The 18,565-nt window shown below is 29.2% G+C and overlaps 3 protein-coding genes and 1 non-coding gene across 11 annotated transcripts; 2 read left to right on the top strand and 2 right to left on the bottom strand.

Annotated features, from left to right (window-relative positions):
• The first annotated feature begins 4,397 nt into the window (after nt 1–4,397).
• Nucleotides 4,398–5,417, top strand: LOC100879580 (histone-lysine N-methyltransferase SETMAR-like). The gene has a single exon (XM_076530034.1). The coding sequence runs from the start codon at nt 4,398–4,400 to the stop codon at nt 5,415–5,417; it is 1,020 nt and encodes a 339-aa protein (XP_076386149.1).
• Nucleotides 5,418–6,345: 928 nt separating this feature from the next.
• Nucleotides 6,346–6,418, bottom strand: TRNAK-CUU (transfer RNA lysine (anticodon CUU)). The gene has a single exon. It is a non-coding gene; the product is annotated as a tRNA-Lys (tRNA).
• A 545-nt stretch (nt 6,419–6,963) lies between these two features.
• On the top strand, nt 6,964–14,704 carry LOC100879015 (uncharacterized). 5 transcript variants are annotated; one of them, XM_012290962.2, is made up of 6 exons: nt 6,964–7,179; nt 7,390–7,723; nt 7,800–8,077; nt 8,172–8,261; nt 8,367–9,668; nt 9,927–14,704. In XM_012290962.2, the coding sequence occupies exons 1-6, from the start codon at nt 7,128–7,130 to the stop codon at nt 13,493–13,495; spliced, it is 5,625 nt and encodes a 1,874-aa protein (XP_012146352.2). In that variant the 5' UTR covers nt 6,964–7,127; the 3' UTR covers nt 13,496–14,704. The 5 variants fall into 5 exon arrangements, with proteins under 5 accessions (XP_012146352.2, XP_076386246.1, XP_012146351.2 ...); XM_076530131.1 differs by having other exon boundaries at nt 8,367–9,647; XM_012290961.2 differs by having other exon boundaries at nt 7,390–7,542; nt 7,615–7,723; nt 8,367–14,704.
• Nucleotides 14,180–18,536, bottom strand: Rexo5 (RNA exonuclease 5). 4 transcript variants are annotated; one of them, XM_012290956.2, is made up of 10 exons: nt 18,396–18,536; nt 16,870–17,045; nt 16,634–16,806; nt 16,324–16,570; nt 16,047–16,245; nt 15,750–15,969; nt 15,538–15,682; nt 15,220–15,470; nt 14,732–15,125; nt 14,180–14,666 (listed from the first exon to the last, which is right to left on the bottom strand). In XM_012290956.2, the coding sequence occupies exons 2-10, from the start codon at nt 16,996–16,998 to the stop codon at nt 14,373–14,375; spliced, it is 2,052 nt and encodes a 683-aa protein (XP_012146346.1). In that variant the 5' UTR covers nt 16,999–17,045; nt 18,396–18,536; the 3' UTR covers nt 14,180–14,372. The 4 variants fall into 4 exon arrangements, with proteins under 4 accessions (XP_012146346.1, XP_003705722.1, XP_076386247.1 ...); XM_003705674.3 differs by lacking the exon at nt 18,396–18,536 and adding an exon at nt 18,125–18,372; XM_076530132.1 differs by lacking the exon at nt 18,396–18,536 and adding an exon at nt 17,505–17,526.
• Nucleotides 18,537–18,565: the final 29 nt, after the last annotated feature.

Consider the following 18,565-nt stretch of genomic DNA (forward strand, 5'->3'; position numbering starts at 1 on the left):
ATTTATAATCTATATACAATTGGCTTTGGAAGTACGTAGGGGTTTTTTGATTAATCAATTTTTGTGGAAGTTATGCGTTTTTTAAAGAATGAATCGACTTTTTGCATGAAAAATGAGCACTAAATTATTTATAAAAAGAAAAGTTTACATTCAATCAAAAAACGGCTACGTACTTCCAAGGATAATTGTTGTGCAACTACTGTAAAAATTTTAATTCGATTCATGCAATAGCCACCGAGAAATCCGTCCTCCCAGTATGAAGAAACTGGTTTCGAGAAAAACGCGTTTGAAGTTTTATGAACATTTTAATCCTCAAATTCACCGCTAATCTGCAATGTCTGTGCCATACATTTGGCTATCCAGATCAGTGTTTGCCACCTTCTCCAGCTTTCTGGATGCTTCTGTTTGTTTTGTAGGTAACAAGTAAACTTATTATTTTGAATGATAACAATAATATGAAAGCGATGAATTGCAGCATACCGCGCGAGTACTCAGTGCGCGCTCTGAGGCGCTGCGGCAAAATTGATAATTGAACCATTTAAAATTTGTTTTCTACTATAAATCAAACGGCATTCCGTTCTTAAGACCCTAAAGTATCGTTTAAGCAAAAAAAAGAAAAATCGTCTTTTTGAAAATCCTAGAACGGTGTTACCCCTTAATATAATTTTTTCTTTAATTCTTTCTTCTTCTGAATAAATTTTCTTTTTATACACATTTTTGTTCTTTTACATACTTTTAATACAAATATTAAAAATGGTCGAAAGCAGCATCCAAATGTTTTGTACCCTGATGTTAGGTTAGGTTTTTATGACATTGTTTGTAAAATATTTTGAATTCAGATATAAGATCTTTTTGAACAGAAAGTTTCAAGGAATTTTATAAACAACAACTACAGTACCATAATAAACTGTAATAGAGCTATATAAGTGCACCATATATTATTTATAAGTACTATGTTGCATCATAGTATCTAATGATTTATTCATGAATCAACGCTGCAGCATCAAAGTAGTTTTGTAACGACCATCGTAACAGAAATGTAAATTATCAAATGTAAGTCTTATAGTACTATTAAAAACAAAGTAATGTAGTCATAAAATCTTGGAAAATATGACTAGAAGATGATTTTATCATTATAGCTCAATTTTCTATTTGAAATATCTTGTACAACATTTTCATGTGGATTATAAATAATGTTATGGAATAATTGAGAATAAATTTGATTGATATATAGTAATTAAGAATTAGAAATGAATTTAAAATCGAAATGGAATTAAGTGTAATAGTTAGAAAAATGGCAACCTCAAAAATTTATTTTGAAAATTTGGAAAAATGAGGATCATTAAGTTGACATGTTTCAAACCTCCAAAATTAAAGGCAAGTGGTACAAGTTTACCCCTACTTACAATTTTCAATTTATGTAAATTTTTCTAAAATTAATTAATACATAAGCGCAGCTATTTAACAAAATTTCTTAATTAACACATAAGTGCAGTTATGTAATATAATTTTTTAATTATTACATACATGCAGTTATTCAACATAATTTTCCTTTAAAAATATAGAAGAAAAAATTTTGAAAAACATTTACACCAGAATGAACTCTTAATTTAATAGATTGCTAAAAAAAATAAAGATCCTTCTTTACATTAAAAAGTAAGGATCGTATAACAAAGAATTAATTGCTGTCTATAATCTTGTCAAGACCTTTGAAATCACTTAATAATAACGTTATAACCATAACATAATGTTATTAAATAAACTGCTTTTCATTGATTTATGTTTGAAGAGATAAATCATTATATTTCTTTAATGCTAAATAAAATTAGATCGTCCGCTGATATCGAAGGTATCCCTCTATTCGCCAGCAACCCCTATGGCCCTATGGTACGTGTCACTATAGTAACGGGTTTCAGAACACGTGGCTGTTACACAACTTCGATTATTACGTCTCGTTCAGCAGTTATGAAGTTAAAAGAGTCCAATAAAGTCTTCGAAGGATACTAAATCATTCTTCCAACCTGAAAAAATAAATTGCAACAATACAATATTAAAAAAGAATATAGTGAAAAGTATAATACTAATTATTAATTAATAATTATAATACTAGTTACTTATATTACTTATATTACTAGTCACTTATACATATTATAATTACTTTAGTAATTATTAATTATAATACTAATTATTAATACGTAAATATATATTCAAATATATAGCATAAATTGTTAATATTATATTAAAAATAAAAAAATGTTAAACAATGTTTACTAGTGTATAAAGTAAACTATAGTTTACATGCGAATCATTTATTTTTTTAATTTAATACTCATGTTTTTGATATTATGCTAGAAGTCATCTCGACATCTCTTATGATCAATAAAACAAAATCTAATTTTTGTTATAATTTTGTTTTAAGATTTCCTCATACCAGGTGTTTATTTTTACTTCAATTTTTTTTATACTTTTTGTTAGTACATATTATGTCAAGTTCTTAATAACAAAATATCTCTTTTCTTTTTTAAGATATTTTAATATCTTCCTTATCTTATAAGATGTCTTCGTTAAAGATGTTTTAATTACGTAATACAGTCTAATAATTACAGTCTAGTACTTACTGATCACTCTTGAAAAAGTGAACGTGTAAATATTGTTTTAAAGGTTATTCGATTGTTGACAATTCACAAATAGAACCAAATTAGAGTTAGAGTTAAAGTTAGAGCATTAGTTAGAGTTGTTAAAGAATGATGGTTAGAGTTTCCATGTTGTTAAGATTCAAAACGATTAATTTAAAGAGATGCTCTAATTCCGTTTTTATTGTTCATAAAATACATAGTACTAAAATTTGAAATATATATCGAGTCAAGGACACGTTAAGTAAACATACGACTTAAGGAAATTAGGGCAAGTTATGGGATCCCAGGCTTAAAAGTTGTCTAGGGTCGATATACAAGCTGCACCGAATCAAGGGGGAAAAATGGGTCAACAGAACGTAGGGTTCTCCCTTGAACTCTAGAACCCTTGACCTAAATGCAATAATCTGTATAGAAATTTACCTCTATTCTTTTTCATTTCAGAGTATCTTAGAACTTTTAACGACAGGAAGAAGAACTGAGACGTTAAAACTTGACATTTAAATCCTGATCATTTTTCATTTTCATTCTTGAAACTTTAGACTATTCGTTGAACACTCGATGATCACATTTCATCAGAATACCTGAAATACTAGGACGTTTAAGACCCCTGTCACTAAAAATGTTTCTTACAAAAAAGCTAGGAAGGTGAAGTGTTGTAAGTTCGCAAACGGGACAAGTGCGTATACAGGGCATTTTTATTAGAATATGAGCATTTCTCCATTTAGTATGTTTGTTTCCTTGTTTTGTTTCACTATATCCCCTTTTATATTTCAGCTAAGAATACTTGTTTGCAGTATAGAGTACTTGCATAATGCAGTAAAAAGCATTTTATAGCAAATTTGTTAATAATTCTGCTGTTGCCTCATTGCACATGAAATAAAGTTTCAAAGTATTTAACTTCAAATTACACTCTTACCCCATTTTCGTGGAAAGTGCAGAGTAGTTGACATTTTAAACAACTTCCTATCAAAATCAAAATGTAGAAAGAAAATTAAGGTCCTAGTTAATATTAAATAAATAGTAGTAATTGTGCAAAGCGTTCGATATCGACAGTGTTTAGTATTTACATAGCAGACTGAAAATACTTACGTTTAAATAGCAACTTTACGAAAAACAGGCTGCACTTGCCCCACTTCACCTTACACTTATTATATTAATATTACATTAATATTGACTTATATTATATTTATAATATTAACATATATATATATTGTATTAATATATAAAGTTAATACTCTCCTTGCAAATAACATCAACTTGAAAACATCAAAGTTTTATACTATTATCCAATTCAAATTTGTATATTTGTGCTATTATATTAGTAATAAATCTTATAACTAAAATTTGTACTATTATGCAATTCGAATGCGCTATTTTTAATTCTAATATTTTTTAACACGAGTCCCAAATCACAAACTGTAATACTGCAATACGAGTCGATGGCTTTCTGTCTAAATATTCTGCACGAGGAGTTTGTAATTGAAAATCCCAATATTTTGAAACATGAGCTTGCAATTTAAATTGCCATTGCTTTGTAATATGAGTGAATTCGTATTTGACAACAAGAAATATTAGGTTGGTGCATATGAAATGTCGTTTCTTTTTTAGGTGCTTAAAGTTGTCTCCCTGTTTTCATTATGCTTTTTTGTTTTGCATAACCTTGTTTATAGTCGTATTCTCCATTCTCAGAACCACATTTCAACGAAGAAGATTTTGTCAAAAGTGTTTCCTTTCGTTATTTATTTTGAATTTTACACCGATATGAATTCAACCGATATTCGTGTAATTTTTTTATACGAGTATAAACTCGGTCATAATGCTGCAGAAGCTGCACGCAATATAAACCAGGCATTTGGGGAGAATACCGTTAACGACCGTAAAGTACAGCGTTGGTTTGAAAAATTTTTTTCCGGTGATTTTTCCTTACAAAATAAGCCACGCGGTAGACCCAAAACGACTGTGAACAACGATACGTTAAAATCATTGGTGGAAACGGATCCAACTGTATCCACAAGGGAACTTGCCACCAAAATGGAAGTTGACCATACATCAATATTACGACACCTGAATGAAATTGGTAAGGTGAAAAAAATGGACAAGTGGATACCGCACGAACTCACGGAGCGACATAAGCTGAATCGATTGAACGTGTGCTCATCGTTGCTAACCCGATTAAATCGAGAGCCATTTTTGGATCGAATTATTACGTGTGATGAAAAATGGGTTCTGTACGATAATAGGAAGAGGTGTGCACGATGGCTGGACAAGGATGAAGCTTGTGCTCATGCCGCAAGACCATCACTTCATCCACGAAAAATTTTGATTACGGTTTGGTGGAATGTCACTGGGGTAATTCATTACTCATTCCTTCGTACTGGCGAAACAATCACAGCTGACAAGTATTGCCAGTACATTGAGGAAATGCACGAGAAATTAAAAATTTTACGTCCATCACTTATTAATCGGCATGGGCCGATACTTCTCCACGACAACGCTCGGCCACATACGTCGTACAAAACGATTCAGAAATTAAATGAATTAAAGTATGAAATTTTGCAACACCCACCTTATTCGCCAGATCTCTCGCCCACTGATTTTCATTTTTTTAAACATTTAGAACAGTTTGTACGGGGCAAAAAATATGAAACTGAAGACAATCTAAAAAATTCTGTATCAGAATTTATCGAATGTAAAGATCAGAATTTCTTTAAGACAGGCATTTATGCATTAAAATCTCGTTGGGAAAAGTGTATTGAAGCCAATGGCGCATATTTTGATTGAATAAACAATTTTTAAAAAAAGATATGCGGTTTTATATATTCACCTAAAAATCCGACATTTCATACGCACCAACCTAATATAATATGATCGTGCTGCGTAAGTAGTGAAGCATTCAAAATGGTCAGACGCGGAGATTTCGTTAATTATAAACTGTGTACAAATGACTAACACTTTGTACCATCCACATACATTAACCCTCAAAAATACAAACAGAAACACTTATTTTGGAAAAAAAGTGATTTGAATTAGAAATAAAAATGATTTTGCAATTACAATTAGAATTCTCGTGAATAATTTATTCTACATATAAATCATATGGAAAATAAATATAAAGATAATGGTGAAATAAAATATATATTAAATATTTAATATCTGTACAGGTACGTACATTAATACAAAATATTGCATTTCACTTTTTTATTATTATTATTTTATTATTAATTAAGCTTACAAACTTTTAGTAATATCTGATATTGTCTAGAGTTTGATGTTATTTAACAAATCAAAGAATTTAATATATGCAGACAATATAATTGTTCACTGTACGTTTAATTATAAACATTTTTATCTTTCGCTTTATTGTTAACACATATGATTTCTACCAAAAACAACCATTTGTACCAAAACGACTTTATGATGTATATTTTCCCTGTTTAAAAGTATATCCAACTTTTTGATCAATAAATCCATTTCAACGCATATTTTTAAGTTAGAAATTAACATTCCAGTAATTTATTTTTAATAGTAAACAACCTTAACTTACTCGATGTTTATTTTGCATTACTTACACTGAAATACCAAAATCCAAAACGTGTAAAATATCTGAGTAAAACAGATATTTTTTAATTAAACTAAATATAATTAATTTGATATTGAATATAATGCATATGTTATAAAGAATATTGTACGTAAAAAGAAAAAAAGAAACCGCCCAACGTGGGGCTCGAACCCACGACCCTGAGATTAAGAGTCTCATGCTCTACCGACTGAGCTAGCCGGGCTTGATGTACAGACTTTAATAATTATATTTTATACCGCACAAAGTATGTTATTTACATTAATATATCTAACATTTTTTAGATATAAAAAGTTTTAACTGTTCATAACTTTAAATTAATATACATATAATAAAATACATATATATAAAACAAGTTTTATTAAGACTATATTTTATATGGACCGATTATACGTTTATTGATATTTAAGAAAACAATTCTAAGCTTTCTAACATTCAATATAACATAAAAAACGTTATATTTGTACTTTTAATAATTCTACATCGCTTGTAATTTTTATTTAATTTTATTTCCTTCAATTCAACGGTTTCATTTACATTTTTCCCGCGTTTTTCGTTGCTACTCTAACACAATTGTAATTGTACTAAAACTGTACGATATGTTACTTCAGTTATTATGTGTAAGGATTTTTACAATTTTCTATGTTAAATGAAATGTCAATTGATGCTCAATTATTTAATTTAATTTAAATAAAACCTTGTAACGAACGTTATTTCAGAAATCGGAACATTCTCCTGTCTCGTCACTTGAGGTCTCTGCATGCTTTTCAACGATGAATGTTCTGCGCACAATGTATCGAGAAGAATATCGCTAGTTTAAATTCAGGCTATAACACGTGTTCGTAATTAATTTCGTATCGAGTGTTTTTTTGATATAATTTGTTTTGTGATACATGATTTAGTACATAAAGAAAATGCCGCGTTCTGTCAAAGATTCAGAAGAAGAGGTAGATGTAAAAACTGCCGGTTTGTATTTTTCGTTTTTGGTTTTACACCCATGCGGTTCACTCGATCATCGATTGTAACGGTCATCTCGGTTTCACCATTATACTCGTTTTTCATATATTGTTAAAGTGCAACAATATTTTTGTTGAATCGTTTTGAAATCAGCAATTTAAATTTTATACAGTTTAAATGTTTCCTTTTTATGTTTTTATATCTATTTTGAAATATTAGGTCGCAAGACTCGTCTTACTGATGTTGGGTCAGCCGACACATCGCTCCGTCGTAGTACCCGAATTAAATTAGTTAAACAAAATGATTCTTCACCCGAATCAAATGATAGTAGTGTGAGTAATACACAAACAAGAGTTACAAGGAAACGAACAGGTACAATGGATAATACTACTGCAACTGAAAAGCAGAGAGTCTTGCGTTCTAGGAGAAATTCTGTATCCTCAGATGTTAGCGAAACCCCAGAAGTTGATGCTACTACTACAGCTACACCAACAAAAAGAAATAGACATAGCATTGTTAATGATATGCTTAATAGGACTGGTAGTCAAAGAATGTATGTATACTCATTATTTACCATTATAACAATTTTTCTCATTGAGATAATTTTATACTATTTTTCACTTTTACAGTAAACGACTTACGAGAGCTGGTTCAGAGTCAAAATCACCACCACTAAGAGTTACACGTAATACAAGAGCTACATCCATGGAACCTGAAACTAATGCAGAAAATAATCTTATACAGAGGGACGAACATGAATTAACACGTACACCTGTTAGGACAAGAAGACGAACATCAATAATACCTTCAGAAGCAACTGTTCTAGAGGAGAAAGAAGAAACTCTAAAAATTCTAATGGTGACATTAGACCGTACATTACCTAACGTTAGTGAAACAAAAGAAAATGGTACATTGCTTTCTACAATCAGATTTTGATAATGGTTCCATGTATAAATTTATAAAAAGTTTTACTTATGGTTTGCATATTATTTATATTTTAGATTCAGATGAGTCAGTACCAAATACAGAAAATACTCCTGACACAAAACATCAAAATGTAAATGAGGAAGAAGATAAAGATAATACTAGTGGTAAGTTTTTATATATTATTTTGTATTTTTATAAAATATGTTAACAAATTTTTAATTAAAAAGTTATTATTAACTAACATGTATATAAATTTACAACAATTATAGAACAATGCAATAATCTTGCAGAAAATCCTCCTCCAAAATCTGTTGAGAGTGTTGAAAAGGATATATCTACTGATGATAAAAATGTAACACCAGTCAATGACAAAAATGTGTTAGAAGAAAGTAAAAACTTAGTTGCATCTACTGGAACAGAAATGAATTCATCTCAATCATCTATAGAAAAGATGACAGATGATGATAAAAATGTGTCAGAAGAAACATCTACATTAACAGATATAAATTCATCTCAATCATTTTTACAAAAGATAACAGAAAATGATAAAAGTGTGTCAGAAGAAAGTAAAAACTTACTTACATCTAGTGTAACAGAAATTGATTCATCTCAAACACTTTCACAAAAAATTGCAGATGATGATAAAGATGTATCAGAAGAAACTAACAATGTACTTACATCTACTGTAATAGAAATTAATTCATCTGAAACATTTTCACAAAAGATTACAGATGATAAAAATGTGCCAGAAGAAAATAAAACCGTATCTACACCGGCAGTAACAGAAATGGATTCTTCTATACATAATTCATCTGAACCATTTTCACAAAAGGCTGATCAAAATACATCTAAAGAATTAGGATTAAAAATTGAAAATTTATTAACCAATTCAATAGAAAAACATGAAGATTTTAGTAATAAGGAGAATCTAGCAGCAAATATTATTAGTGATGAACCAAATATCGAAAATACTGGTTCTAATACACCGGTACAAAGCCCAAAACCTTTATCTGTAAGTAACTCAAACAAGTTAATAAAAGAAAAATGTAAATCTCCTTGCAATTTATTACCAAGGAGTCGACATTCAAAATCATCAGAATCAATGGATGATTCTCCTGTAAAGGAAGTTGATAACGATGTAACTAATAATTCGGTAGTAGAAAATTTGACTGCGTCACCAAATGCAGAAGATACAGATAATTCTGATATGCCAAAATTAGCTATAGAATCAGATTCATTAAGTGGAACTACACTTAATACAAGTCCAGATAGGAATATTTCTGTAAAAATATGTACGGATTCAAGTTCCTGTGACAGTATTGAACTTATAAGGTGTACAGACGATGTGAAATCTCCAGATAATAGTGATAAACTTACAGAAAGTAATGAAGAAGCTACAGAAATACAAGACGAAGAATTGAATGAAATCGAAACGGATGCAACTTCAAGTGTAGAAAAAATTACGAATGTAAATGAAGATTCTGAAAAAGATACTAAACAAGAAACAAGCATCAATGATAAGGATAATGTAAAAGAGGAAGTTAAACCAGGTACATCAGACAATGTACAAGGTAATGATGAAGTGAATTGTAAAAACACTTCATCTCTTACTTCTCCAGAGAAGACATTAATTACGAATACTGATTCAGAGAATAAAGACGCATCTGAGTTTGAAAGTATAAATAAACCAAATACTACTTCTTCTAATACAAATACTGTATTACAACCTTCAAATGATAGTATCTGTCCAGAAGATTCTATATCTACTAACGCAGATGAAGATAGTGTAACTAATATGGTTAAAAGTAGTCTATCTTCTACTGTTGCAGAGACGCCAACCGAAGTTACTGAAGGAAAGCCAGAAAAAGAAGACCTGTCTACGCGCGGCTCTTCAATGTCAAAGGACCAACCTATAGAGAAATCAGTTGAACAGAAATCTGAATCTATTCAAGAAACATGTACTAAGAATCAAGAAAGTATGGACGTTGATGATAATGACTCCGATAAAAATGCAGCAACTTTATTTCAAGATATCCCAGCCAATGAATGGAAGGAGAAGAACGTCGATATTGATAAGAATTCAATTCATTCGGTGTCAACTGAAAGATTGGAACATGAAACGGAAGCTGAATGTGATCTTGTTTTAGTTGATAAGGAAGCATGGTTAGCTGCTGAAAATATAAAAGCAGAAAAGGAAGCAGAAGCCTCCGATTATGATTCGGATGATACAGTTGTGTTAAAGATGCAAAGGGATTCTAGGAAAGGACAAAAGATTGAACAAATGGAAATAGATACATCAGCAGACAATAACAAAATAAATATCAGTAAAGAAGCATCTACAAATGAAAGTAATATTGATAATGAAAATTTAACGAAAAATACGAAAGATTCTGAAAGCGAAACACCAAATACTGATTCTGAAGCTGTAAATCAGAATAAATCAATAACAGAGAAACAGAATAAACATTCTACTTCTAAACATAATGTTTCGAACCGCAAATCAACTGAAGGAAAAGACTTAAATGAATCACATAAAACAATAGATACAGAAGAGAATTTGTCATCGGATAAAAATAATTTGTCCGAGAGTATTTCGAAAAAACGAAAATCACTTAACAAGTCTGTTCGAGAAGTAGATGAAACTGAATCCACAGAGAAAAAATCTTTGAATAAATCCAATAAATCTGAAGAAGAAAAAGAAACAGCAGATGCTGAACTAGATAGCGGAAGTGACATAATGACATCAGCTAAAAAGAATAAAAAGAAACGATCCTTAAATATTTCATCGAAGAAGCAAGTGGCTTGTTTAAAGGAATCTGATAATGATAGTAAAGAATCTAGTCTTCCTGAAAAACGGAAAAGTAAAAAGAAAAAGTTCGAAAAAAATCGTTCGCTAACAAGAAACGTTATAGATTCTGACAGTGAAAGTAATTCTGATGATTCACAAAATGAAACAATAGAGCTTCCTAAATTTTTGTTAGGTGAAGGATCTAATACTGACAGTGATAATGAATCTGATAAAAGTATAGACTCAGATATTGAAAGAGAATACAATCTTGATGGTAAAGATACATGTAAGTTTTCTGATGATGATGTTCCTGGAGATGAATGTAGAGCATCAGAAACAGAATCATCAGATCCAGATGATAATGGATCAGATCTTGCAGATTTTGTAGTTTATGATGACGTTGAAGAAGAAGAAGACGAGAGTGAAGAGTCTGGAAACGAGGAAGAAAATATCGAGATAAATGAAAAAGAAGATGCAGTCGAGAAAGAAACAAGTGAAAATGAAAAAGAAAATTATGAAGCGGATGTGTCAGTAGATACTTCTGTTAAACGTAAAAGTAAATTAAAAATGTCTGATGATTTGAACACGTCTGACGCCAAAAGCGATAATAAGAAGCAAAAGTCCAAAAAGATAGATACATCTCAAAATGAAAAAGAACACAGTTTGTCTGACGCGTCGCTTTCACAGTCTCTTAAAATGAAGAAAGCAAAACAAAAGCGGGCTGTAAGTGAATTTATAGTTGAAGATATAGAACAACCATTAAATGACTCTTACTCAACGTTTAATAAGGGAAGGCAAAAACTTAATAAATGCAGTACTCCTAAAAGTCATTATTTACCTACGACAGAAGAAGCAGATGAAAAAACTAAAACTGCAAGTGATAGTAAAACAGATACTTCTATTGATAAGAGAAAAATTGAGGATTCAAAAGCAGAAAGCAGTTTTACAAAACTAAGTAAACAAAAAAGTAAAGAAAATCTCGTGGATAAGCACCTTCCATCCGAACTAGCCGAATTAGTAGAAAATGTGAAACTTTCAAAACCACTGCCATCTAAAGTAGCAGAATTAAATAAAACAATTGCAGTCCTAGATAGTGAAACACCCACAACAAAATATTTGAAAAAAGACAGATTAAATGACACTGCGCCAGTATTGAAATTGGATAGTAAGTTGACAAAAATAAATGATGATGAACAAAATAAAACGTTAAATCAGCTCGAAGAAGAAAGTGAAGATGTTAATACAGAAGAAATAAATACCTCGTTAAAACAGAAGTTGCTTAAAGTAGCTGACAATATTTTAGAGGCTGATCGCCGGAAAAAACATAAGAAACGGAAGCAAAAAGAAGAAAACAGTAATCCTGATAAATTAATTGCAGACGATGATTTTCATGAAGATACAGCTCCACAAGTTTTAATTGATAGTGAAAATATTGTTTCTGCCACTAATACCGATAAAAATGAAATAATTGAAGAAGTAGTTTTGAATGAAGGAGAGAAGAAAAAGAAGAGGAAGAAGAAGAAGAAGAAACAAAAATTAACACCTTCTGATATTACGGAACAAATAGACGAAAATATAGAGCCAGAAAGTACTAAAAAATTAGTACCTAAGAAGGTAAAAAAGAAACAGGAGATAAAATTAGTTGAAAATGTTTCAGATACACAATCGGAAAATCAAATATTAGAAAAGAAAAAGAAAGAAAGTACACCTGTCTGGAATGAAGAGATAACTACACAAATATCTAAGAAAAAACAAAAATCATTGTCAGAAGACATTACTTTATCAGGCAATGAAAGGACGACTGAAAAATTGCCTAAAAGAAAGAAAAAATTATCGGAAGATGTTGTTTTGGAACATGAAGTTCCGTCTAGGAAGAGGAAGAAGGATTGGTCATCAAATGATTTTTCAGAAAGTGACAATATTTTAGTCGAAAAAGCAGCAAAGAAGAAGCATAAATTATTAGTAGAAGACGAGAAAAAAAGTAAAGCAAAATCTGCCAAAGCTACATTTAATGATGCAGGATCAGATTCAGATGAAGGTCCAACAGTAGTTACATTTGCTGAAGCTCGAGATGAAGCATTAAAAATTATAAAGCATACTGCTGATAGTATTAAAGCTAACAAAGAAATGAAAAAGAAAAAACGAAAAGAAAGAATGGAAGAAATGGAACGTGACAAAGAACTTAAGAATGAAAAACAAAAATTAAGAAAACAAGAAATAAAAGCTAAAGAAATAGGTATGCAGAAGGGTATTAAACGGCTTCCTGATGATCTGCTTGAAAATCTTTCGGACATTCCAGTAAAAAGAATGAAGAATATATCAAAGAGAGAAGGAAAAATATTACCATCTCGTACAATGTTCAATTTAGAGGATAAGACAGAGGATACGTATGAAGATGATTTCGTGCCATTAAGTTCCTGTGGAGCTACAACAAATTTCGCTGTTGCAAATATTCAAAAAATTAAAAAGAAGAAAAAAATTCCAGGCATAGGTTCTTTTAAGCAAAAAATGCTTGCTAGAAATTCACGACAACCTATTTCTGCATATTTAATGTGTTTAAAGAAACAAAAAGTATCAGGTAACGATAATTTCTGTAGTAAACCATATTAAAATTTAATTTATTTTTATTGTAACATAATCTGCAGGTTTTAAAAATATATAGGTTTAAAATGTTATATATAAAAATTATGTTTGTATAATGGAACAAATATAAATGTTCTAAATGTCCTCCAACCTCCTTAAATAAAATCACTCAGTGATATTTATTATTCTATTACTTATATATTTACTGTTGTTTTAAAATTTGAAGGGTAAATAATTAAACATTTAGCATTTAAATATAATTGTAATCACTGCGATATTATGTTTTATGATGAGAATAAGTGAGGATAATGATTATAAAATAGAAATTTTATAAAATCCTTACTATATTTCAGTGAATTGTTACTACATTTTCATTTAAAAACAGAATACAAACTATAACACCATATGTACATTTTTAATCCATCTGTTTTTTACTTTGTCATTTATAGGATAAGTTTGATTTATGCAAATAAATGATGACAAAAGAAACTCATAAATATTCATTTTTAGAAATAAATCCTAATATTATTGTACCTGTATCAGTAATGTATTATAATAGAAATATGTTAGACGTATAAAAATAATTAAAAATAATTTAAATCAGTCTAATTGAATACAAAGTTTCTTTTAATTTAACTTTCATCTTATAGATTCATATGCTCTGAGCAACAGATATTTAAATATATTGTAAGTGGTCCTATTAAATTGAAATTTACAGATTACAAAAGTTTATTAATAATACAATATCTGTACATTTCTAGTAAATAAACATCGAAACAAAAATTGATCATCACATGACTGTTTTCTAGATTTTTGTATTTTTTTACAATTTGTTTTAATGTTGTCAGAATTATAATTTTTATTATTTTCGTTGAAGTTAATGTACAAATAAATGCTTATTTGTTCAAGCGCGTATTACGCAGTTTTCAGGTACTTCTCTTTTTATATTCAAGAAACATACACCATTTGCTGCATTGTTTTCTCCCGCAAATATAACACATGCTAATCCATTTATTGCCATATGTTCCCACAATTTATGTACCCATTTATTTACTGTACAGAACGTTTCTTCCATTCGGTCATTTTCTAATTTTTCTTCTTTTATTCTAATGTGACACAAAGTAAAAGCGTGTTCCATCGCTATTTGAGAAGCTCGAGTTACGGCATGCTTATTACTATTTGCTACTACAAGTCGCACCTGCAATAAAAATTAAAGAATAAATTTTATTAAAATTACTTATAATTTAACAATAAAATATATACCTGATCATCCTTATCAAAATTTTTGTCATCCATGATATTAATGGATGACGTTAAATACATCGAATATTCATCCATAACTTCTGTATTTCCCACGATAGCAGCAGTTTTTTTATCTTTAGTTACATGCTTAAAGATTGAAGTAGCATATTTCCGTATTTCACTTTTTAGTGATTTATGATTAGCATCGCGTTTTTCTACTTCCATCTTTAATATTTCGATATCACATCGGCCAAGTAAGACAGCATCTCCGTAGTCTAGGCTATTTGCTAATTTTAATTGTACTAATTTCATGCAAGCTTTTGAATCTTCGGTCGAACAATGACCAGCTTTGCTTTCTTGTATTCGTTCGCCAAGAAATTCCCTTACTAGTGTTTGTAATTTTGTTTTCCTGTATCTATATCAATTATATTCATTAAAATTTGCTTAATATAAATATTTCTGTGATTAAATTTTGTTCCAAAAATAAGAGTATTTTGATATATAATTACCTGTCACCTGTAATATTATAAATTATAGATGTATCAATAATATAAGGATGCATCATTCTTAAGGAATGCAGATCTGAGTTTAAACTCTGTCCAACAAGAATAGCATCTGGAGGAAGTAATTTTCGCAACATTTCTTGAACATCAGATAATGTAGTAGTAACATTTTCCAACATTTCTTTTGTTATACCACTGAATCGGGTTAGATAATCCGTGATAGAATTTTCCGGTTTTACCAGACTATCATAAATAATCTGTGATAAGAATTAAATAAAATTTATATACTGGTTTTGATGCAGATAAATTTAATTTTAAACTCACATTCAGTTTTTCATCAACCAGTGATATTCTTGTCAATTCTAATTCTCCACTGACTGTTCTACACATTTCACAATCTAAACCAAACATTGGAGATTTTGCAGTAGCTTCTACATATATATCTTTTGTCATTATATAACTTTCATATCTACAAAATAAACGTTTATTAATTTAATATAAATATAATTAAAAATATTTTTATTATCAATACTAACTTCTTGGCTAGTTCGCCTCTTAAAGGAATAGGATAATGTTCTTCTACCATTTGACATAAAGATAAAAGTAATTGTGTTCTAGGAAATTTGTCAGTAATAGGTAATTCAAACATGCTCATAGAACTTTCGATATCCGTTGTTTTAGACATCGGGAAAACAGTTCGTAATAATTTTATTACATCTCCAGTACTATGTAATGCACCTTCTAATGATCCGTACTCTGAAAAGAATTTTTATAATTACCGTTTTAAGCACAATATACTAATACAAAATTTACAGTTATAAATATATATATACGTTTAATCAATTTATCACTTTGTACCCCAGTTATGGGAACGGCTGCAAGATCTTCTATCACTGATCCTCCATATATCATAGGTGTTACCACTTCTACACGATGTTCCAATTTTGATGTTATATGTGAAAACATACTTTCATAAGCCATAAAGTGGTATATAGAAAGGCCTTCTATTACTAGAACCACTGTATGTGATACCTTTTAAAAGAGATTATCAGTAATAAACAGAGTTTCCATTAATTTTAGTTAGATTCATTTCTAATATTTTAATATTACCTTATTATACTTTTCAAGATGACACCATCTTGTTGGTAGATAGGGTGAATGATGGCCATGTAATGAATAAAGTAACAAATGTTGTACATCGCTAAGAAAAATAGGAATCCTATTATCACTTTTAGCATTAATACTTATACTAGCACTTTCACCAACTGCTTTTAGGTGAAACCTAGGAATTGATTTAAGTCTCTTTTTACGTTCCCTTAATTCTTGTTTTAATTTTAAGTATTCGTCTCCACTTAATCTGCAATATAAAGAGTTAGAATATATTTCTAAAAATTATACCACCCATAAATAATTTACAAACCTAGGTTTTTTATTGGCAAGTGGATCTATTTCTTCCATGATTTCAACATCTTTTTTACTAGAATCCTCAGAATAAGTTTCTTTTAAATCTTCATTACAGGGTCGTTTACGTTTACAGTTCTCTTCCATAGAAATTTCACTATCTGTGTTATCAGAGTGATCTGATCCTATGGACTAGAATAATATTTATCAAATAAAATTTGTAGAAAATAGTACAATTTTATTGATTATACTAACTGCTGTTTTAAGAGCAAGTATTTTTGCTTCTCTGTCTTTATCATTTAATTTAGTAATTTCTAAAAGGGCAGCCATTTTCTTTCTCTTTTTTTCTATTCTTTGTAATTGTTTTGATGTTAAGTTCTTCATGGTATTTGGGCCGTTTGTTTTTTTTGAAGAAAATCAAACTTATGCTCCTTTGAAGAAATGAATAATCAAATGTAAAATAGTTATATGTATTAGGTACAATTTAAAACAAATACTAAATATTATATTAACATTATAAGTTTAAGAGTTTATCAAATTTTATTAAGTTTAACAACATGAATTATATGAAAATAATTTAATGTTCAAAATAAAAGAATTACACATTTAAAATTGAGTTATTCATAAAATATGAATAACTTGTATTATACATATTTGTTTGATTTAAATGTTTAAGTATTTAATTTGTTTTGGCTCAATACTGTAAGACAATGATTGAGTAATGAAAGAGAATAAAAACAAAAACCATGAATGTAAAAATAAACAACTAATGAAACTAGAAAAATGGGGGAAGATGTAAAGATATGGAAACATTGATGAAAATACCAACATAGAATACATATTTAATATAATTAATTCTATTATTAATAGAAATGTTTAATTACAATTACCTGAATATTGTAGATAATGAAAAAATATTTGTTCTATTATGTGTAACATGAAATACATGTAATACATTTCTATATAAGAATATAGGTATAAGAATTAGATATAATTCTTGATAAATAAATGAATTTATTTATGTAAAAGTTTGATGTTAATGTTAGATTTCATGTGACAAAAATGGACACAATAATCTCTTAATTTGACATTCACTATAAAAATATATTTATAACCAGTTTTATCGTTTTTTTCCCCATTACTTGGTTACCATCCATTATTAAATACTAAAATGCCACTTGATAAATGGCACAGCATATGTTTTACATTTGTATAAATATATGTACATATAATATATATCAATATTGTCGATTGGAAATTGCAAATATTCGATCTTTTTACTTTAATTAATAAACATGCTTAAATTAAACAGTACACGTATAAATATTAAGTGATATAATTCTAATTCAAATTTAATAAGTTTGTTTTTATTGTACACTTTTGTGAACTAATTATTGTACGATTAGAGATAAGAAATACATATTTATAAAGTTATAATTATAATTTACAACTAATTAATATTATTCTTGTGTCTATGTTACATTTATAATAAAAAATATGAAAGAAATACCATTGTTGGTGCTGGTTATGTAAAAGGTTATGTTTCCACCATATCTTTTTAATGTTCTTGATCTTAATGACGAAGTTTCAACATAAACAATCCGTATAATAGGAGCAAAACTTATTGATTGCTATTTGTGACTGAATAGTAATTAACTGATATTGCTTAGAAATTTTATAAGTATTTATAAACAACAATCACTAGAACTGGCGGAGACTGTAAACCACATGGTCACAGTTTAAGAACAGTATTTACACACATACATACTTAATATACATACCTACACACTCAAGTGCAAAAATGGCACACCAAGGAGAACAGGTCCTTATCAATTACAAAACATGTGCCTGTATTATGCCTAATTAAAGACATCTTGAAAATTGATAAATAATAAAATTTTCGCAAGTATATGCTTACTTTTAAGAGCAAGCTGCTTTACTGCGCACTTTA

This window comes from Megachile rotundata, chromosome 3 (assembly GCF_050947335.1).
Source record: "Megachile rotundata isolate GNS110a chromosome 3, iyMegRotu1, whole genome shotgun sequence".
NCBI lineage: Eukaryota > Metazoa > Arthropoda > Insecta > Hymenoptera > Megachilidae > Megachile > Megachile rotundata.